Source organism: Bombyx mori, chromosome 14 (genome assembly GCF_030269925.1).
Source record: "Bombyx mori chromosome 14, ASM3026992v2".
In the NCBI taxonomy this organism is placed as follows: Eukaryota; Metazoa; Arthropoda; class Insecta; order Lepidoptera; family Bombycidae; genus Bombyx; species Bombyx mori.
In genome coordinates this window covers 12,867,033-12,889,771 of record NC_085120.1, presented here as the reverse complement: position 1 = coordinate 12,889,771, position 22,739 = coordinate 12,867,033, and the positions used below count along the sequence as shown (strand labels likewise).

Genomic DNA, 22,739 nt, shown 5'->3' with positions numbered 1-22,739 from the left:
GCATTCACCGTCGACGCCTTATACACGTCCTGATCGATTACCCGAATCACAGGTCATCATACTCATAGAAAAAACTGACGTGACACTTAGCCTACAGAAGCAGTTATGCATTCCATCACTATCACTACATAGTATAAAACAAAGTCGCTTTCTCTGTCCTTATATCTGTCCCTATGTATGGTTAAATCTTTAAAACTACGCAACGGATTTTGATGCGGTTTTTTTAATAGATAGAGTGATTGAAGAGGAAGGTTTATAATATGTATAATAACATCCATTAAATAGTGGAGAAACAATAATAAATTACAATTTCCGAAGCGAAGCGAAGGCGGGTCGCTAGTAGATAATAAATTAGATGCGTTCCAGTTCGAATGGTGGGGCAGGTGTACAATATATAGAGACAGACCTCATATCTCATAGATGATTTCATTCACCTACGCAATAATAAATAATCTATACTCCTCCTCCTCCTTCAGTCGACCGCTCACTGCTAAGCATCGTGATGCACCCTTTTTTTTTTTTTTTTTTTTTTCGGGTAGAGGGCCGAACCTCCTACGAGGTCCCCGCGCAAATGGGGCGCGCGGGGTATGTGAGACTCAACGATCTGCATGGTGTTGTCAGCAGACCGCGGGCCCAAGGATTTTAGAGCCCACCCACTAAACGACTCCCCTGCACTCTTACACCCGACGTCCGATCCCCTCCGAGGTCAGAACCCGGATGAGGTAGGGGGGCTACCGCGGTCAACACTACAACCAGACGGCGCGGCTCACCCCAAGGACGCCCAGCCGACGGAGCCTTCGAGGCGAATCGAAGGCTCTGAAACGTCGGCCGTCTCGGTACGGCAGCCCGTCGGGCCGCCCAGACGGTGCCGCTGGTGTCCCGGAATACCCCGCTGGACCAGAACCAGCCTGCCGGGTCGGGACGCGATACACCGTCGACCGGTCGCTCTATTCACTCCACGGCAGCGCGCTAGAGTGCTGGTAGCGCGCCGCGCGGCCTCACCCCCTCAGGTCGCCCCTTGACCTTCACCGGGGGGAGGCCGCCACCTACAGGGGCCGGGACGTGCGGGCGTATTCCCGCCTCCGGCCCCCGGCTCGACGGCGACGGATCGGTGCGGAAAGGGAAGAGCTCTCCCTCTCTCGCTCCGCCGCCTCCTTCTGCGAGATGGTGGACTCGCAGAAGTCGAGCATCGCCTTCCAGGACGCGTCGCTGCCGAGCATCGTAGCCACGACGCGCGGCAGCGAGAGGTCCTCTCCAATGACCGCGACGAGGGCGGCGCGTTGCTCGTCGAATCCAGAGCAACGCGCCAGCGTGTGTTCCGCTGTGTCATCCTCGTCGCGGTCCGCGCAGTGATGGCACTGCGCCGTCGGTTCCCTTCCGGCTATCTTGTGCAAGTACCGGCCAAAACAACCATGGCCGGTCAACATTTGCGTCAGCCGGAAGGTGAGGCATCCGCGGTCGCGGCCCACCCAGTCCGCGAGGACCGGGCGGACCGCCTCGACGGTACGGAGGCCGGCAGACGGGTCCGCCAAGCGGCGAGACCACGCCTCCAGCACGGACCGCCGAGAGTGGAGCCTCCGCGCTCGAACTACACCTTCGCTGGGGCGCCCTTCCCCCCTAGAGCGGAGGTCGCTACGCCACCGGTAATCGGCAGCGAGCGCCTCCGCCTCCAGGTCCCAGGGTGGCGCCCCGGCGAGCAAGCACGCCGCCTCGAAGGAGACGGTGCGGTATCCTCGGATCGCCCTGACCGCGATCGCGCGCTGCGGACGTCGCAGCGCGGCGACATTCTGGCGGGTCAGGGCGTGGCACCATACGGGCGCGCCGTATAGTGCCATCGACCGCACCACCCCCATGTAGAGGCAGCGCGCCACCTGATCGGGACCCCCAACGTTTGGAAGCAGCCGGCTCAAAGAGCCGGCCGTCGCCATCAGTCGAGGGCCCAACTTCGCAAAGTGAGCGCGGAAGTTCCACCGACCATCCAGTTCAAGGCCGAGGTACCGAAGACCGGTCACCCCGACCCCGACGCGGACGCCTCCGATCACGAGGTGGGCACCCAGAGGCGGCGCTCGTCCCGGCCCGTGAAACAACAGGGCCTGGGTTTTGTCGAGCGCCACCTCGAGTCCCAGCCGTCGGATCCTTGTGACGACGTGTGCCACGCCTGCGCACGCCAGACGGGCAGACTCCCGGTAGTCCCTCCCCGGAGCCACGACCAACGTGTCGTCGGCGTAACATATTACGCTCAGCCCGGGGAGGGGACCCCGAATGACGCCCCGCAGGACCCAGTCGTAGCCGATGTTCCACAGCAGGGGGCCCAGGACAGACCCCTGCGGAACACCGCGCTCGACGGGGAAGCGGAACATCGCCCCACCGTGTCCGATGCACTGGATCGACCTGCCCTCGAGGTAGGAGCCGATCAGTCGGCGGAGGTATGCGGGGACGCCGTGATACTCCAGCGCCCCCGCGATCACCGACCAGGGCAGGGTGTTGAAGGCGTTCCTTACATCTAAGGATAACGCCATCGCCACCCCGCCCCGGGATACGGCTTCGTCGGAGAGGGCCCGCACGCGCAGAATTGCGTCGATAGTCGAGCGGCCCTCTCTGAAGCCGTATTGCTCCGCCGAAAGATCGGGACCCGTCTCGGTCAGGTGCCGGACGATGCGGGCCGCGACGATCCTCTCGAGCATCTTGCCCGCTTCGTCCAGCAACACGATGGGGCGATAGCCCGCGGGTGAGTCCGCGGGGCGCCCGTCCTTCCGCAGAAGGACCAGTCTGCCCGTCTTCCATTTCGACGGGAACCGTCCCGACTCGAGGCACGCTTCGAAAAGCCCCCCGAGCCGGTCCCCTAGGGCCTCGAAGGCCAAGCTCCAGACCCGGCCGTGAACGCCGTCAGGGCCGGGGGCCGTGTCTTTCGCTCTCATTTTGGACACGGCCGCATGGATCTCCGCCCCCGTGATAGGGGGAGGGGGCTCCTCGGCAGCGGGAACGCTGGGGCGACGTGGAGGCGTGCCCCACGTGGCGTCCATCTGGGGGGGCTCAAAGTCCCCCCCCGCTGCCGGCGGGAAGAGTGCCGCAACAATTTCCCGCAGCTGCCGAGGCTGGAGCCGCTCGGTCACCGGGAGCGCCCACGGTTGCAGTTTCCTGCGAACCATCTTGTATGGGCGCCCCCAGGGATCTTCGTCGAGCGACTCCAGGAGAGTCTTCATGCTCTGCTTCTTGGCCTCGCTGATGGCCAGCTGCAGCGCCGTCTGCTTTTGACGACAGTCAGCGTGCAGCTGGGCCGCCGTCTCCGCGAACGCAGCGTCGCGACGACGGCGGCGGCGGTGGCGTGCGCTCCGGCGGCGCGCCCTCACGCACTTCTCTCGGAGTCTTGCGATCTCGGGCGACCACCAGAACGCACCCCCACGTGGTGCTCGGGGGCCGACCCGGGGCATGGCGGCATCGCAAATGTTTGCCATGGTGCCCCGGAACCAGCCGACCTCCGCATCCACGTCCGCGAGCCGCGCGGGTTTTGGCGCCCACGCAGCAACAGCGGCCGCCTCCATCAGCAACTCCTTGTTCATCCGTTTCAAGGCCCACCTGGGGAACGAACGGGGCGCACCTTGCGGGAGCTCCTCCTCGCCGCGGGCGCCCGCGGCTGACGACGATGACAAGGAGGAGGCGGAGAGCTCGAATCGGACGTATCTGTGGTCCGAGAGCGTCTCCGCCCCCTCGAGTACGCGCCAGCCGCGGGTGCGGCGCACGGCGGACGGGGACGCGAACGTCACGTCCACGTGAGATTCCCCGTTCCACCGCACGCAAGTCGCGACCGTGCCTCTGTTTAGGAGACAGAGGCCGGTCGCGATCGCCCACTCCGAAAGGGCCCCGCCTCGCGAATCCGTGCGGGGGGAACCCCAAGCCGTACACTTGGCATTGAGGTCCCCCGCGACGATGACAGGGCGGGACCCGAGGCGGTGTAAAAGCGCCTCGAGCCCGCCCAGAAACCGCTCGAACTCGGCGAGGCTCCTGTTCGGAGAAAAGTACGCCCCGATCACGACGGTTCCGTCGATCCTAGCCGCGACGTACCCGGGTCCCCTGGCCACCATTTCCAAGGGGGGTAACGCCGCGGACTGTCTCAACACAATGGCCACGGAGCCGTCGACGTCCCCCATCCAGCAGTCCTGGTCGGTGGGGACGAAGTACGGCTCCGCGGCGACAGCGACGTCGATTGACCACTCCGCCATGGTGTGGACGAGGAGATCCTGTGCCCTGGCGGAGTGGTTCAAATTACTTTGGAGGAAGCGATGGACGCAACCCATTACGGGGCTACGTCCATCGCTCCCTCGTCTGTCCCGCCTTGCGGCTGCTCTGGTGCCGCGGCGGGAGCTGACTCACCGGCTGCCCTTTTTGCAGCCGGCTTCTTTTTCTTTCCGCCCCTCCTCGTTTTTGTAGAGGAGGGGGCGGACTTACACGCCGGGCCCCCGGCCCGGTGGTCGGCCTTCCTTTTGGCCGCGTCGCACAAGACGCAGTGCGGCGCGGCTGTGGTGCAGGAAGCTGCCTTGTGCCCCGGTTGGCCGCAGCGGAAACACAAGCCGCTGCGGTCCACGGTCGAGGGGCACTTGGCGAGACCGTGGCCGGTGCCAAAGCACCGAAGACAGCGCCACGGCCTGGCATCCTGCAGCTGCACGTGGGCCACTACCCAGCCCACGCGCAGCCTTCCTGGGCTGTCGGAAGGCCGCCCCTGTGGAGGGGTGGCCAGGAGGGTCGCCGTTGCAATGGGGCAACGCGCCCACGCCGTCCGGGTACCAGAGTAGGTTGCCCGGAGCTCCCCGACTTTGACGTCGGCGAGGGCGCAGTTGCCCTGCGACGCGATGGCCGCGGCGACCTCCTCCTTCGTGGCGCACTCGTCGAGGCCCGTGATTTTGACTTCACCCATCTTCACGGGCCGCGCGATGCGCACCATCTCGGGGTCCGGCAGAATTTCTCGAAGCCGGGCCGCCAGTTTTTCGGCCGCGGCGTTCGTGTTTTCGCCGGGGCACTCCAAAAGACGAGCCCCGTTGGCCGTCTGCCGGACCTTCACGCCACCCTCCACGCCGAGGGCGTCCACATTTACGCCACCGCGCGCCTGGGTCATCACGTCGTGGTACGTGATGCCCTTTTCTTTGGCGGCCGGCAGCAGCTCCAATACAACTGCAGCCGACCGCGGGGCGCGCGGCTTTCTGCGTGCTCCTCCTCTTCCTTTTTGGCCCCTCGGCTCCGCTCGACCCTCTTGGCGGGGAGCGGTGGCCGCAGGGGCGGGCTTGGGACGCGGCGCAGCAGGCGCCGCCACTTTCTTAGGCCCACGCCGCACTACCGTCGTCCAGGCCTCTTCCATATTCGCCGGGGCAGGGGGCAGTGGGCGGGGCTGTGGGGTCGGGGCCGGTTTTGCGGCGTTGATGCCCCTCTTCTTCTTAGTCCGGCTCCTGCCAGGCCCCGCCTTCGCAGGCTGGGACGGGGCAGGAGCAGACGCCGGTGTCTTCGGAGGGGCGGACGTTGTTGCCCTCGCAGCAGCAGTCGCGGCGGGGCGTGCCGCAGGAGTTACGCCCATTTTGGTTTTGGGGCCGCCATATGTTTTGGTGGCCCTTGATACCGCGTTAGAGGTGGTGGTCGTCTTCACGATCCTGCGGGGTGCCGGTGTTGGGGCTTCTCCCTTTCTCTCGTGAGCGAGGGGCGGTCTCGCGCGCTCCACGTTGGAGCTGCGTGCCTCCTGTATTAGGAGCCGCCGCCTCAACTCCTCGGCCTCATTGGCCTCTTCTGTTTCGAGCGGAGCAGATGCAGGGGCCGAGTTGCACTGCTTCTCGACTAAGTCGTTCACGAGCGTGCGCATCTCAGCCATGTCGACCTTCATCTGCCCGTTCTCCTGCCGAAGGCGATCGTTTTCGGCACTCATTTGGGCCAGTCGGGCGTGCAGCAGGTCCACTGTTTCCCGTAGACCCACCGTTTCATCGTTGGTGGTGCGGCTTACCGCATTCGCCATTTGCTCCTCCAGGGAAGAGGTAGCCGATTTTAGGGCCCGCACGCAGTCGCCCTTTAGGCCCTTGGCCGATTTCTTAACTACCGCAGCCACTAATTTCTGGGCGATGTCACATGTTCGGAGGGGGTCGGAAGGACCCACCTCGGTAAGGGAGCGCTCCAGATGCTCAACCTCTCCGTTTTTTATACGTTCGTTGGCCTCACGGCGGGCGGCCCTGGCTTGCGCCGAGGAGGCAGCAGCCAGTCCGCGAGAAGAACGAGTCTCTAAATCAGTGGCGGGCGACGCCGCAGCAGTCGCCGGCCCTTCCGCCAACGCCATATATTTGGCGCTGACAGGCTCACCCTCGGACGAGTCAGACGGAGCGGAGGACGCCGGCCGTCGAGCCGACTTCCGCTTCCGCCGCGTCCGCTTTTGCGCGCTGTCTGCGAACAGCACTGGCGTCTCCCTCCCACTGGACGCGTCGCCCCTCGCGGAGCTTCGCGCCGAGTGAAGCGAGAACAGGCTGTCGCATCGTTCGAGGAGCACGGTGGGAACTCGATCCCTTACGCGACCCGTGCTGTCGCCCCCTTCGTCGTGGCATTGTTTGCCCCCCCCAGAAACGGTGGGGCAGCGTGCGGCCGATTCCTCGACCGCACGGAGGGATTCTCCTCCCGCGGAGCGGGAGGTACCCTCCTGGGGTAATAACTTTTTAACAAGTGCCATTATTCATTATTTTCCTTTTTTATTAACCAGGGGTCGGTCCCCTGGGGTCTGGTTGGTACCCTCGGGACTGGACTCCCTCCAGCCATTCATCCCATCGCCGGGCACCAGAGCTTAGGATTGGGGCATTTTTTAAAGAGGTTTACGTCCTCACGGCCCCGTGCCTCGCGGCAGCGGCCCCCGTCCCCCACGCGGTGAGGATTACGGGTTGGCCGGCGGCCCGCCGAGTGCAACGAGCAACACGACAGACCACCGCCCGACGCTCAAAAGAGCAACAACCACGAAGCCACGCCGGTATACCGGTACCCCCCTCTGGAGGGCGTGCCCCTGTAGCCGAAGCCGGGGACATGGCGACCAGCGGCCGGAAGATGCGTAAGCAACGCCGGCTCACTTCTCCATCGAAGGGCAGGCCAAAAGTGGCCCACCACCACCCATGGGTTACGTCCGAAACGGGTCGGACGTCACCCGAAAAACAAAAAAGGGGGAAGAAGGGGGAAGAGAGAGGGAGCCCGAGCGTCTCCAGGAGGAGCACCCTTCAGCGAGTGAAGGGCGTGGAGAGCCCGCAACTCCCCCTGCTGGTTTTGGTCCGCGTCATCCGATCTCTTTCGTTGCAAAGCCTAACTAGGCTACCCTACTCCTACACCTAGCCTACCTACCTAACACCTAGAAATCCTTGCAACGAAAAAGATCGGACGATACCCCTGGGAGTGGGACTGTTCCCAGAGGATCCCGTTATCCGCCACCTACGGACGCGCCCGGTGGAAGTCCAGCAAAACTCCCCCACAGACGGAGCCCCCGGCCACGCAGAGTGCGCGCCGGGGGGCCCGCCCAGGTCCCTCGGGATCGTGATGCACCCGCCTGTGACCTTTTTTTGTAATTTTTAGCCACGTATGTCGGTCAGTGGCACAGTGAAGTGCTTGGCTCAGTCTCATGTCCAGACACTCAGACACTTGGTCACTCCATCTTTTTCGGCTACGACCTCTGGATCATCTTCCATCCACTTTACCCGTCACTATGAGTCTCTCCAGGTTGTCAGAGGGTTTTCTTGCTATATGACCAAAGTATTGGAGCACTCTATATAGACATTTGGTGGATAGTCTCTGGTCAACTTTTAGCTCGTTGAGGATGGAAGCGTTCGTCCGGAAAGCCGTCCAAGGGATGCGCAACATGCGCCGCCAGCACCACATCTCAAACGCATCTATGCGTCGCCTGTCAGACTCTTTCAAGATCCAGGTCTCAGCCCCATACAAAAAGATTAAGAAAACGAGCGTCTCAACAATTTGCACTTTCGTCTTCTATACTAATCTATACCAATATATAAATCTACAGTGGTTTTACGGATGATCCGTTATAACTACTGAAACATGCATCCGATTGACTTGAAACTTGGTATCCATGTAGAAAATACATGTACTTAAGGGATAGGCTAATATTTATATGAGTGCTGGACTCCCTAATAATAATTACAATAAATAATAAGGTTAATTTTAAATGCCCAGTGAAGTGGGCGAGTACGGCTAGTAAATAATAAAAACAAAAAATAACACGATGGACGACGAGTATGTAATGCAATTTTCGTATTCATGAGACACGTCTTCTCGGTCACAGACCTTCGCAATTCGTAACAGCTAATGTACACTGTATATAAATGTAATATAAATATATCAAATACTTTTTTTGGCAGTTTATGATGTGTCCTAGCAGTTGCAAGCGAACCTAGCGTCCATTTTGTTCATCTACCTCTCCAGTAGGCAAGTACCAATTTCTCTAATGAAATACATAGGTACGTGTTTGACGCATGTTCATTTTCACGAAGAAGGAATACATCGTGTAATAAAAACGAAACATAAACTTAATAATTTGAATCATAGTTCTCAAGTTCCATAGAGAGTTGCGGAATTCACACTTAACACCAGGTGGATTGTAACCACGTTCATCCGTCTACAAAACAACAAAATTTGACGTAAGCATCACTTACGTCATCCTTACTAGGATACCATAAACTGCAAGAAAGTATTTCGTGCAAGTTATCATGTACCAACGACACAAATTGTCAACAAAACATTTTCGCTAAAAGCGCTTCTGCCTAATAGCCCGTGATCTTGTTTACATAATGGCATTCGTACATGCATTTTTACTTTACGTTGTGAGCGCTCAGGGAAATTTAGTTGCCTCACTCACTGCACACTTAGGCACACGTAAAACAACGTATTAAAACAATTAAATACAGTTTTAGAATAAAAAATTGTTCCATCAGTCAATGAGATCTCGTAAGTTAATGAAGTCAAATTAATTTGTTATCTTACTGGCAATATTTTACAAGAATATTAACACTAAAAATATAGGTATAAAATATCTTTTGACAAGTTAAACTAGGAAGGAATTTGTTTGTTCAATGAAACTTTGATGTTTATTATGCCAATTACGTCACACATACCGAGCCAAAGTACCAGGCGATCATAAACTATGAAGGGGTCGAACGGTAAAGGGGCGGGGTGCGCTCGAGATGCCGTCTCTGTACCCTATAGGACCCGTATGCCCTGTCGTCTTGTTTTTTTTGTTTGCTTTGCATTTTATGTGCGGGTCATTTAACCTCTCTTTTTTGTAATATAAGTTTAGGGCAACGCCCTTAAAAAAACAGTACGAGTTTGAAATATGGACACGAATAGTTTTTCTTTTCATTTTTAGGAATCTATATATTAATATGTGAAGCAAAAACTTTGTACCCCTTTTTCGAAAATTGCGCGGATGGAGGAATATGAAATTTCCCACACTTATAGAGAAAATAGAGAGAAGGAGTGCAGAATATTAATATTTTTTCAAATTATGCAAAAAAATACACAGTAATAGATTAAATCAATAAAAAAGAAATATTACACACACAAGCATGTATTTGACGCACACACGCATGCATACTATTTGTTTATTGTCAAACTTTTCTTATTGCTTGTAGTCTGTGGTCAAATTGGGAATAGAATATTGTTTGTCTACATTAATATTTGCCTAAAGTGTAGGCTTGGTGAAATCTGTGATATAGAAGTCTTTGACAATATAACCATAATAAAGTTCAAACTTATAACTATTCGAATTAATTATAGTCGAATTTCGACTACTGGGGGACCACTAGTTTACTTACACTTTTAAAGACCAAAAGTTTAAAAGACAAAAAAAAAAGTAGGTAGGTAATTTCTATTGCCGAGTTTCGCTAGAGAATAAACTGTGTCGAAGAGAATTATGATTATTTTGAATAGTCAGCAGTAACATATGTGAAAGTGATTTTATTGCAAGACGATGATCGTAAATTACGCGTATGTGCGGCGTAACGACGCAGAGATGGAGGCCGTTTTATTAACGACGAACTCGTCGACCCGCCGCCCTCGGCTCAAGGGTTAGCAGCCTGTAACCTCCTCAGGGTTGATGCGTCCCTGGTACTAAATTATTTAAATCCTAGCATATTTATGCTTTTTCAAGTCTCAATTTGTTAATTATACAATATAAATTTGAGAAGTTTGTGAAATTAATTCGGCGTTCATTTATTACCATATTTTATGTAAAATACATATTATATTTAGTTTGTGTTATTTCCTCGGTGAATAAGACGTTTAAGAATATTTTGTTTGTTTGTTGTCTTTAATGTCGGCAATGAGGGTTTTATTGGATAAGTATCTCCATCTAAAAATATATTTCCTATCACGCTATACTAATGTTGAAAGACGAATTAACTATTGATATAAAAACACTAGCGACCCGTCCCGACTTTGCATGGGAAGAGAGGATGTTATGATGAAAGTCAAAAACAGTGATTAAAATTTGTTTTTTCCTAAACTAAACTTTAAATATGAAGCTTGAATATTAAATTAGCCTCTTCCGTCATAACTATTATTTAAATGTACAAAGTTCAAGCCCTATTTCTTGACGTGAACATTTATGAAAAAAAAATGACGTGTTATGTTTTCATATCTTTCTGACTAGAAGCAGGTATACCATTTTGTGCTTTTTAATCTGAAAATGGCGGACCTTCATACAGTCGTGATGTCCATCCATCATTAAAAAAAACTTTTTCAAACGGGTGTTTACTTAAACATAGTTTTATTTATAATATATAGATACTAGTTTCGCCACTTGGGTTTCCCTTGTAATATTTTCTAAATTATCGTCCGTGTGCAATTTTCATTATCGCATCGCATAATTCGAAGCCAATTAACATTCAAAGTACTCTAAGTACGAAATTATTGAAATTCACGGGTCGCATTCTGTGTGCGTGCCAACCCTCAGATTTGTTTTCAAATAAAAATCTCATGATGTTCAACCTTGACATGGAATAGGACAACATACTTATAAAATACAATAATAAATGTTAATTCTGTGGAGATAAAGTTGTTTGTCCTCTAGTCACTATAACAGTACTGTAATGGTAACTGTTGTTACTTGGTTGTGTCCACGTTTTTACTGCTGAATCGTGGACATCACTAAAATGTGGATACGAGATACGACACTAGATGCGCAAGAAAAGTTTTATTGGACGGTTTATTCTCTTTGAACCGCAAAAATATGTAACTTATATTTTTCGAGATAAAAATTAAAACTAAGTACTTTAATTAGCTTCTTAGCTACGAAATAAGTTGATAATCTCGGATAGGGTACACCGGGAGTCATTCATGCTGCCTTTTGAGAGGTGGGGATACCCTTTAGACACTAAAATTGAACCTTTGACCTCACGTGTCAAAGCGGACTCCGACTTTCATACCAGGTTATTTGTCCTACATCTTACCAACTCAGTTGACTCAAAGACCTAGCTATTCTGGTTTTCGATAGTAGAATTGGCCTTTGAAAAGTAAGTAGTTTCACATATACCTAAAAATATCAGATAAAATATTGTATATTCCATTGGTGAAATTCGATTGCTTAAAAATAAATAAGTCATAAATCTAACATTCGTTTAAAAGCCTTTAATCACAAAAGCTCTCACGATTCTATTGTATCGACTGGGTACATTCATTCAGTCCTTGAATAGTTCATTAAAGCTCGCCTGTCAGCAAATATTTAAACCATCAAACCAAACTTGAACGACTAGGGTAAGACCCCTCCGTGTTCTATTCAAGCGGCTCTCGGCCCATAGCCGCAGGGGGTTACAGCATCCCATATTGCAAATTGACATCGCTTGCTCTTTATGTCACCCTGGTACTTTTATTGCATATTTATGGTAGTTTTGGATTCGCAACTAACCTTTACAGTGAGAGACAGTAGTAAGTAGAAGGCAGGTTGTGTCCACAAGCTTTTGTTATTATTTGAAGTACGAGAAATACTTGAACATAAAGCGGTCGGTTAGCCTACACGAATCGTCAAAATCGTCTTCCTACTTGAGCTGCGTTCCCGATAACCGTGTGAATTCTTAATGTTCCATAACTGCCCTCAGGGGAATTCGATCACCACCGGAACACCACTTTTAAAATATGAATCCCTGGTAAAGAAGACCGCACTTTTAACCCTTTTTAGTTTAACTTTGTGTCCTTTAAAAAAAATCTTTCTTAATTTTTTGTTAAAAATTCAAATGACACCTACTTCGAAATTCGGAACACTCGTCTAATCGCAGTACCAGGACCTCATGACTTAGCAGGAATTCATACAAGCTTATGGGATAAAAGCGACGTGGCACGAAAAAAGGGTCGTTCGTAAGTATGATGATAAAAGCCCCTCTCTATATGGATAGCAAGCGTTTTACGTAGGTAGTACATCTATCTATCCTTTTCTATAAAAGTCAGGCACATGTGCGACATGACAAGGACAGCGATTAGAATTAATAATGTAATAGTGAACGAAAATGTTCTTAATTTTTTAGGCGGTAAGAGTTACGCTGCTCTGTATACAATGTGAAGAGATAAAGATGTTGTTTATGTGCCATTTCTTAGAGAAGCCGAAAGGCTTGAGTCCCGTTTGAGCCGTAATGTGCGGCGCTTAGTGCTCCCTCTGGTCTAAGTTAGTTAATGTACGGCAAGCACTTGAACCTTTGAGTTTTTGAATAACGATTTTACAATTCACTAAATTGTTCTTTGAAATGTCAAACGAGCGAGCGACTGTGGTTTGAGACGTCAATTTGGCTAATTCTGTCGTTTTCACAGAATCCTAAAATGTATTTAGCCAACCTTTGTACCGCGCGAGAAGCTTGAGAAGGTTGCACTATACGATCTGTCACGTCGACGTTTCTGTGTGAGATTTTATGGCCACTTTGTCTCGCCCGTAACTAATGCCCCGACTTGCGCGGCTTGATACCGTACGGAAACGAAATGGTAACGTTCAGACTCTTTAGTTTCTTTTTTTATTATTGTGAACGAAAGATGGAGACAAACTTCTCGCTATCTATGATATCCTGGGATTGTGAAATGATGGCCACATAAACCGTTTCATCTTAGTCGTGTGTCGCAACTATCTGTGAAGCAAATCAATAAATAAATAAATAAATACATATTATTTATTTTAATATTAAATTTTAGCAAGAAGGTTTATCTTCGCAAAGGATTCCTTCCCTGGATTCCGATCTTATTATAGTCCGATTCGATCTTACTGTATTTTTGCATTTAGTCTCAAAACTTATTGACAGCACCATCATCATCAAATAACCCAAATAGTTTCTCGCCGGATCATCTAAGTGGGTCGCGATTGCGATCCGGTGATAGATTGATCGAGAACTGCTCTTGATAGGGCTAGTTTTAGCAAACCCTCCTAGACTGGGCCCCGTGAGATCGCCCACCGGCGATAGTGATCCCCTGGAGTCTACTGGCGCATAAGTACACAAAATAATGGGGGTTTTCAAAGAAATAGCAATTAGTTGGATTGAGGTTCTTGTTATTATTGAATATCTAAATCGGGACAATAAGAGACTAATAATATTGTTACGAATAGATAAACTATGGCGTTCGAAAACGTAACTTCGTCTGATAATAAATCCGGATATCCGGAATATTTCCCAGCGGGTGCCACCGCCGGTCCACTCCGCGTAATTACGCTGCGAATGTTAATGTACCTACGTCTGGTTTATTTTACTCCACCGTGCTTATGCTCGCCTGGTACATGGGCCACGCTGTAATAGGACGAATAACCCCTATATTATTTTATAAATTAACTATATTATTTTTACGCTAGCTAGTTTTCAAAATAGGTTTTTTTTTTTGCCAAATACCCAAATTATCTTAGCTCAATATTTAAGATTATATTTATCTATTAATGTAGATAGTATAATCTTCTTTAGTGTAGTATTGATATTTAAAAAAAAGTATCCTTTAACCGACTAAAATTGTAAATACAATAAATAAATCGTCAATAACTATAAATAGATAAATAAAATTACCTCAGCATGTGTTGTAATATTATTATGTCTTAGAATATTTAAATATTTACGACTGCCAATATGCCAATGCCATTTAAAAACGAGGTAGATTAATTAAATTAAAATTAGGTAATTTAAACAAAATATAGGCGACGAAAACAAAAGTGAATCGACTTGTTTAAAATAATTCACAAACGGATAGAAACAACAGCACTGAAATTGCGACAGCCGGATCCGGATCAGTCCGCCGGATACAGGGTCGGTAACGTGAGCGACAATAACCGGCGGGCAAGCAATCAAATTACCGGCGGTCACCGCCACCAGTACCGGCCCGACCTGTCGCTCCATCGACGAACGCTGCATAACCCGTGCTAATGATAATCTGCTTTAAACAAGATACAAATTTGATGCAAAATTTTACGAGATTTTATATTGTTATTCTGTCCCGTATATAACTAGATTTTCGATTTAATCACGCGTTTATTATTTCCGACTTTACGAGTACATGCTTTAGAGTTCGCGTGGTCGCGAACGATTTAGGTGCTATTTGTCGATAGTTGAATTTTGTTGTGTAATTTTTATTAATTGTAGATTTCGTATTTTTAATTTGCCTTATTGTTCTCCTATCTTTGTATAATTATTTTATATTGCATTAAAAAAAAAATAGCAACCGACTATTGGTTTGCTCCTTATAATGAAATGTTTTATATTTTACTCTATATTTATGGTAGGTACCGGCTTGGCCATGCTCCTGGCATTCTCGACTTCCATGAGTGACGGTAACCACTTACCATTAGGTGGGTCGTAAGCTCGTCTGTCTACAAGGACAACAAAAAATCGCGTACCTAACTTAAAAAAAAGTAACTACGTCTCGTTCCTGCTCCACTGATCTTCACGTCAAAACTGAAAATGAAATTCTCTTTTAATAGCTCAAATGTCAGATTTCCCAAAATTCATATAAACATTAAAATAAAATCTCACTTTTGAACTCCGACAGAAAGTTTTGGAAACATTAAAACATAGAATATGGTAGATTGGAAAACATATTGAACAAAATCAGTTCTCTCATCATATTCTATCCTGGTATATTGACACCATAAGGGTTTGATAGCTGTGTGGAATGAACCGATTCTGTAATGCCTGTTACCATAGAATTATAAAAAGAGTCGGCGCTAAGTATGCGGTGTGTATCAATTAATAGATAATGATTTTAAAATTATATATGCCTTGACGAGTTTAATATTAGGGTGGAGGAAACTGAGCTAAAGTCGCATAAGAATATGGCTACTCTTCTATTTTTCATGTTCAGTGTCGGATCCCATTGTGACGAACACAATGGTCCGGTACCAGGCGTGCAGAACCTATACAGAGATTGACCGATTGCGCAAATTGAATGTCCGTCGAACATGACGACGGCGAGAACACACCATTGTCCTTTCTTCACGTTTCCAATATATAGCCAATATTTCCTTCGGTCACAAACTTGAAGGAAAAAGTGTTCGACAATTTTATATACATACTTACGAAGTAATAATAATCAAGGACTCTTAGTGTGTAATTCATTAGATCCGTACATTACATTACCGGTGGTAGGACCTCTTGTGAGTCCCCACGGGTAGGTATCACCGCCCTAACTATTTCTGCCGTGAAGCAATAATGCGTTGCGGTTTGAAGGGCGGGACAGCCGTGGTAACTATACTGAGACCTTAAAATTCATATCTCAAGGTGAATGGCGGCATTTAAGTTGTACGTTGTAGATGTCTATGGGCTTCGGGTAACCACTTAACACCAGGTAGGCTGTGAGCTCGTCCACCCATCTAAGCAACAAAAAAAAATCAAATTTCTTTCTATGTGTTTGTCGTATCTCTCGTGTAGATTACATCTTTAGCACCAGGCTGTCAGAAGTCGACGCAAGCATGAATATAAAAGTTACGTAGCTAGAACGTTCTTTGAAAGACAGGACCACTGAGGCGGGGCGAAAGAAAAGATTTTGATGAATCGGTTGCCGAGATCCAATGGCGTTTACACATGAACGAACAAAGACGTCTCAGTCGGGAGGCCGCTTTGACGAAAATCACAATATTTACCCAAAAAACATTGCTGTATTCAGAAATCTATACTAATATATAAATCTATAGTGGTTTCTACGTATGTTCCGTTATAACTACTGAACCATGCATCCGATTGACTTGAAACTTGGTATCCATGTAGATAATACATGTACTTAATGGATAGGCTAATATTTATATGAGTATTGGACTCCCTACACCAGTTTGCGGGGGCGTTAATGATGAGAATCTTTGTGGGGGTGAGAAATAATAATGTTTATTTTGAATGCCCAGCGAAGCGGGCGAGTACGGCTAGCCTCTAATACAACTTAAGTTTTTGTGGGAATGTTGTGTTTGTGACTATGTTTGTTTGTTTACAGCTGGTGGGCGGCGAATTCGACATGGAGCTAAATTTCGTGATCCAAGACGCGCAGAACATACAGCACATGCTGGAACTCCTGGACCACTGCCCGCCCAGCTTGCAGGTAAGACAAACCTTGCACAGAATTCTAAAGTAGTAAAACTATTAGATGTAGTCTGGATGTCTTCGTGTATCAACACGTGAATCATACTAGATTAATCGTAATTTTGTCTCTAAATAATCCATTAAAATTTTAAGTGTGAACTTTATTAAAGCTGTTGTTAAAGGCTGTACTATATATGGAATATTCTAAAAATGGTTGAACAATAATAAAAGATTAATTGCGTTTTCTGTACAATATTAAGAAAACAATATTTAAAGCCTTTATTTTCCACAAATTATTATTTTACACAGTATCATTGAATTAAGTAAAACTTAACTCCTCTTTTTTCTCAATGACAAAGAGTTCAGTCGATATAGTATATAAGAAAAAAAATCTTAAACTAAAAAGTTTCACAGGTTTTATATAAAAAATGACATAAAAAACGTTTTCCTTTACATATATTTTAACAAAAGTTGCACAGTTCATTTGCTTATATTTTTTTAAATTAAAATCATATAACATTTAAAATAAAAAACAATAACAAAAAACGCATACGTGTGTTTTTTGTTTATTTAATTTATTTTTAAAGCGTCACAGAAATATTATAATATCTGCCCTTCTTCTCCATATAAATTGTGTTTGTGCCACATTTCATACATTTCCGTCCGTCATATATCATGTCATATTTACATATATGTAATATATAGGTCTTACGTTATTAATATATAGATTAAAAATGTAAATGAAGAAATAACCGTTTGCAAACACGTACCTATGAATTTCTTAATGGCTTTTATGATACCATTTAGCGAAAACATTAATACTTGTGATAAGGATAGGGTAATAAGCACGATTATGTACAATGCTAATGTATCGTTCGTATCGCGTTAAAATACTCTGATATTTTCTTACTACCTGGTATTTGCGTTTCTGAAAATATACGGTATGGTGATATTATCGGTGAAAACATTGGTTGGAAGTGTTGTGAATTCGCACAGGTATAATATATTGGTATCTACCATCCGTCCTGTTTATTTCATACATTTGAGACCTTATAACTAGTCTGGAGCGTGATCCTATAGTTATTTAAATTAAATTAAAAATGTATGAATCAATAAAGTACAATCTTTCAAACTAAATATACTATTTACTATCTGGAACAAGACGCACACTTACCTGAGTGAAATGACAGACTATTCGTCGTCCTTTTCTAAACTTTTTTACATCGACTTTTTTGTAGTTCATGAAGGCCACGCCCTCTGAGGGTCGGGTTTATATCAAATCCGAAGTGCTCGAGAACACTTCTTCAAATTCATGTTGCCTTGTTGAAACTAAGTGAAGCATCAACCCCTTTGATAGGTGTATGTTAATAGATGCCTAATTTTTTTTTGTTAGTCGTCAAGCTTACTATACAATTTATTGGTATAATTTATTTATTTTGCTTTTTGTATATCTTCGCTTCTTAAAGATACCATTCTTCAGTTAATGACGACGTTCTTGTTTGTTATGCTATCCTGGTACACGAAAACCCTTTCTATAAAGGGCTATATTTGTAACATTTAATAACATTAACTTCATAACAGTTATCCTAAAGAGATCCTCCTAGTTTATCTTCAAGTATTCAGGATTAATTACGAAACATTTAAAATGTATTTTTGTACTCGGGATGCGCGTAAAAACGTAACAACGAGCGTAAATCACCCCGAGCATTAGTATAATTGCCATTTCGAATACCGTAAACAATATCGTGTATCGGAATCGCATAAATATGGATAAGCGCTTTTTCGATGCAATGTTCCCCGCCGGATTATGCCAGTTAGCGTGTTTGTTATTTCACAGAATAAATTTGAACCTTTTGTTCCGAACACGATTTAATGTTAAATGGAATAGCGGACAGCGCGAGGCGATGCCGTGCTGATTTGTACATGTTCATTCTTAGATTGTATTTGTTTGCTTTAGAGTCTGCATTTAATCTTTGGTGTTGGATCCGTGGTCCTTGAATTGGGCAGGGTATTGGGTAACTCAGGTGAAATAAGAGTTGGAAAAAATCGTAGCGCTTACCCGAATAATACATCAGGACCACTTCGATAAAGCGGCACGACACGAGAACCCTCTCATCGTGGCCGCCGGTAACTACATTCCCGATCCTGCGGACAGAATGGAAAGCAGTCGACGTCGCCCAAAACACGTCATCTCGGATCCTCCCGATCCACTAACGGTGCTTTTTGGTACTTCAAGCACCGGTCACCGTTCTCGTCGAACCCGTCGCTTGCGACAAAGGGCTCGATGAGTAAGTTAACTCTCAGACACAGCCCACTGAGTTTCTCGCCGGATCTTCTCAGTGGGTCGCGTTTCCGATCCGGTGGTAGATTCTGCGAAGCACGGCTCTTGCTAGGGTTCGCGTTAGCAACGTCATCAGGTTTGAGCCCCGTGAGCTCACCTACAAACGTTAGGATTACGCTGAAATAGCCCGTAAGGCTATCAGCTTAGGTAGGAAAAAAAAAAAAAAAAAACATCAGGAGTTACTTCAACAACGGAACTAATGATTCTTTTAAGAATCATTAGTTTCATTAATTAAGAATATTAGTTAAGAATCATTTCATAAAGAAAAAACATTTAAAACTTTAGTTTTAAATGTTTTTTCTTTATGAAATTTCTTTATATTTGGTACGCAAATCGTAAAATGAAGAATGTTTATTCCTAATTTCAATCTTAAAGAGAGCCGAGTCACCCCGTACAATGTTCACAAGGCTCCCAGAAGAACGTGGAGGTTGTTTTTCCTGTCTTAATCTAATTAAGTGATACATCACGTGCGCACGGAGTACCAGGATCACAGCGACACGACGACAGTCTCGAGTGATAGACGACGGGGGCTGAGAGCCCAGAATTTTCACAAAACCAGCCAGCCAATGGGAGATATATTTCTCAAGAGATGCTTTGTACAAAGAAATAATATTTGCTTTTTTTTTCTAAGCTTCCTCATTATCTAAGTTGTTGAAATAAACGTAGTATGTTTGTTGGTGATTATTTTTTGCAATGTTGTTGGTTTTGCGTATTCATTGAACTTTTGAATCCTAATTAAAAAGATAATGTCAGTTTGACTTTATTAAGGAAATACAGGAAAATTAATAAATTGTGTTCATTTTATCTTTTCGTATTTCGAAATCAAAATATTGGTGTAAATGTTAATAATAATAATAAAACGCTATTCCTAGAACAAAGAACGGATGAAGTAAACGAAACACCAATATAAGAAAGAGAAAAAGAAAAATTACTCCATAATATAGATTTTTTTTTCCTACCTATGCTGATAGCCTTGAGAGGCTATATCAGCATTACCCTAGCGTGTAGATGAGCTCACGGAGCTCAAACCGGAGGTGTTGCTATCACTGGCCCTAGCAAGAGCAGTGCTTCCCAGAATCTACCACCGGATCGAAAACGCGACCCACTGAGACGATCCGGCGAGAAACTCAGTGGGCTCCATATGGCACGTTGCAATGCCTTTTCTAATGAAGATATAACCCAAGAGTGTTAAGCTAAGACAGGTTTTTTAATTTTTTTTTATTGCTTAGATGTGTGAACGAGCTCACAGCCCACCTGGTGTTAAGTGGTTACTGGAGCCCATAGACATCTACAACGTAAATGCGCCACACACCTTGAGAGATATAGTTCTAAGGTCTCAATATAGTCACAACGGCTGCCCCACCCTTCAAACCGAAACGCATTACTGCTTCACGGCAGAAATAGGCGGGGCGGTGGTACCTACCCGTGCGGACTCACAAGAGGTCCTACCACCAGTACCGGTCGTAACTTGAAAATCCTTATGCGGCATGACAAGAAGACATGCTGCGACGATCTTGCGTGTAGATTAAGGACAAGAAGACCGCATACTAAAGCTACTTGGTTGTTATGCTATGTAAAATACATTAGACTAAAAAGTTTCACTCGCTATATTTGAAACTTTAATGAGCCGTGTGCGTCTTAACTCATAATGAAGTACAAAGTTGGACGGGAACGAAGATTGGAAAGGATAAAGCCGCACACCCAGTGTTACTCGGTGATATGTATAGACCAGTCATCGTGGCCTAAAGGATAAGACGACCGGTCCCTTCGTATCTAGCGATGCACCGGCATTCGAATCCCGCTGGCGCGTACCAATTTTTCTAATGAAATACGTACTTAATAAATGTTCACGATTTACTTTGACGGTGAAGGAATAACATCGTGTAATAAAAATCAAACTCGCAAATTATAATTTGCATAATTACAGGTAATAGGACGTTTTTTAGGTTCGCACGGGTAGGTACCACCACCCTGCCTATTTCAGCCGTGAAGCAGTGATGCGTTTCGGTTTGAAGGGTGGGGCGGCCGTTGTAACTATACTGAGACCTTAGAACTTATATCGCAAGGTGGGTGGCGCATTTACGTTGTAAATATCTATGGGCTCCAGTAACCACTTAACGCCAGGTGGGCTATGAGCTCGTCCACCCAGCTAAGCAATAAAAAAAAACAATTATCTCGGGGAAAAAAATTGCAAAATTCCGCAAGAGAGGCTCGAACGTCCCGCCGACTCGTAATCTCGCCGAGATTGTTCCGCTAACGGTTGAAGAATGTAATATAATTACAAGTCGTCTCGTTAGAGCCCGTAAAACTGCTTTTGTGGACGAGTGGATTGTACAACTCCACGCTTCCACTGACGTCCTGGTTTAAAAATGTTTAATTTGTATTAAATCAGTTATAAAACTCAACGTAGTTATTGCAATATAATGATTAAACAAAACCTTTCTTAACGAAATACATTGATTGACTGTGTCGATCCTTATACAAACCGAAAAAAATAATAACGATTGTTAAAAAAAGAGAGATTATGCTTTATTGTACACAAAATAAATAAATAAATAAATCCGAAAATTAAATACCAAAAAGTACAATTGACGGTACAAATACAGAAAATCAAATTGAAAATAATATTTAGTACTTTCATTAATTGACTAAAACATTTCAAACAGTTAAAACGGCTCAGATAAATAACACACAAAACCCGCGCCTCGTAATCGTGTTTGGACCGGAGCCTCGCGTCGTATGAAAACGATACTTTTAATTAACGTACCCAAATAAGTGTAAAAAATAAACTATATACATTTGTTTTTTAAATATACGGGCGCTTGTGGGTCATGCACTCACACCACATCCGCGCTGGCACGAATCAAGCCGTGCTGAATTAAAAACGCGAACCATGTGAAAGCATTTCATTAAAAATATTTCCCTCCGGTCCGCGGATCGTGTCACACAGCCCTCTGTTTATTTCAAACAGAGTTTTGAATGAGGACGTTCGGATTTTGACGCACTACTCCGGATTTATCTGTAATGAAACCGCGAGTGGCCAGCGGATAAATAAATTTTTGGACAACTAATAATATTGTTTAGAATCTGGCAATATCGGTCGGTATTCAGCCCCGGTTAGCTATGGCTTTTTTGAATATTTGTTTCATAGGGGGACTTTTTGGCGGGAGGGTACGCGAGGAGTGAAGTTGTGTGATTTGTTTTATTTTGTCTATTTAGTGTTTCTTCTTATTTAATTTCATCTCAGTTGATTAATGTTTTAAAATAATCATCTTCATTTCAGCCCAGTCCTGGGTTCCAATAACTACTTAACACCAGGTGGGCTCGTCCACTCACCTAAGCAATAAAAAAAAGTAGAACTTGATCGATAAGACAGAAACATGTGCACCCGTGTGATTATCATACGGTAGTACTGTATTTACTGGGAGTAGGACCTCTTGTGAGTCCGCACGGGTAGGTACCACCACCCCACCTATTTCTGCCGTGAAACAGTAATGCGTTTCGGTTTGAAGGGTGGGGCAGCCGTCGTAACTATACTGAGACCTTAGAACTTATATCTCAAGGTGTGTGGCGCATTTACGTTGTAGATGTCTGGGTTCCAGTAACCACTTAACAACAGGTGGGCTGTGAGCTCGTTAACATACCTAGGAAATAAAAAAATAAAAAAAAATAAAAACGGTAAAGGACTGACCACAAAGTCTAAAATGTTAAAATTAGATTCATTGGCAACCCTAGGTCGTCAAGGCAATATTTCAGTAAGCTATAAATGTCCCGCGGTTTCATTTAAACTTTTTAACTCATTGCGAATGTATAACTCGCTACCGGCTTAATATTTCATTTGTTACGCCGCCATGTTGTTTCTGTATAATTGA

General features: G+C 46.3%; 1 protein-coding gene and 1 non-coding gene across 5 annotated transcripts in view; both read left to right on the top strand.

The window, feature by feature from the left end:
- The window catches only part of LOC101744498 (neurobeachin), a 573,788-nt gene that overhangs the window by 193,063 nt on the left and 357,986 nt on the right, over positions 1 to 22,739 (top strand). For all 4 annotated transcript variants that reach the window (XM_062672222.1, XM_062672221.1, XM_062672220.1 and 1 more), the window contains exon 2: positions 16,441 to 16,545. In XM_062672222.1, the coding sequence (XP_062528206.1) occupies positions 16,441 to 16,545 (105 nt within the window). The remainder of the gene's footprint in view (positions 1 to 16,440; positions 16,546 to 22,739) is intronic.
- Mir3314 (microRNA mir-3314) lies at positions 3,426 to 3,541 on the top strand. The gene has a single exon (NR_107595.1). It is a non-coding gene; the product is annotated as a microRNA mir-3314 (primary transcript).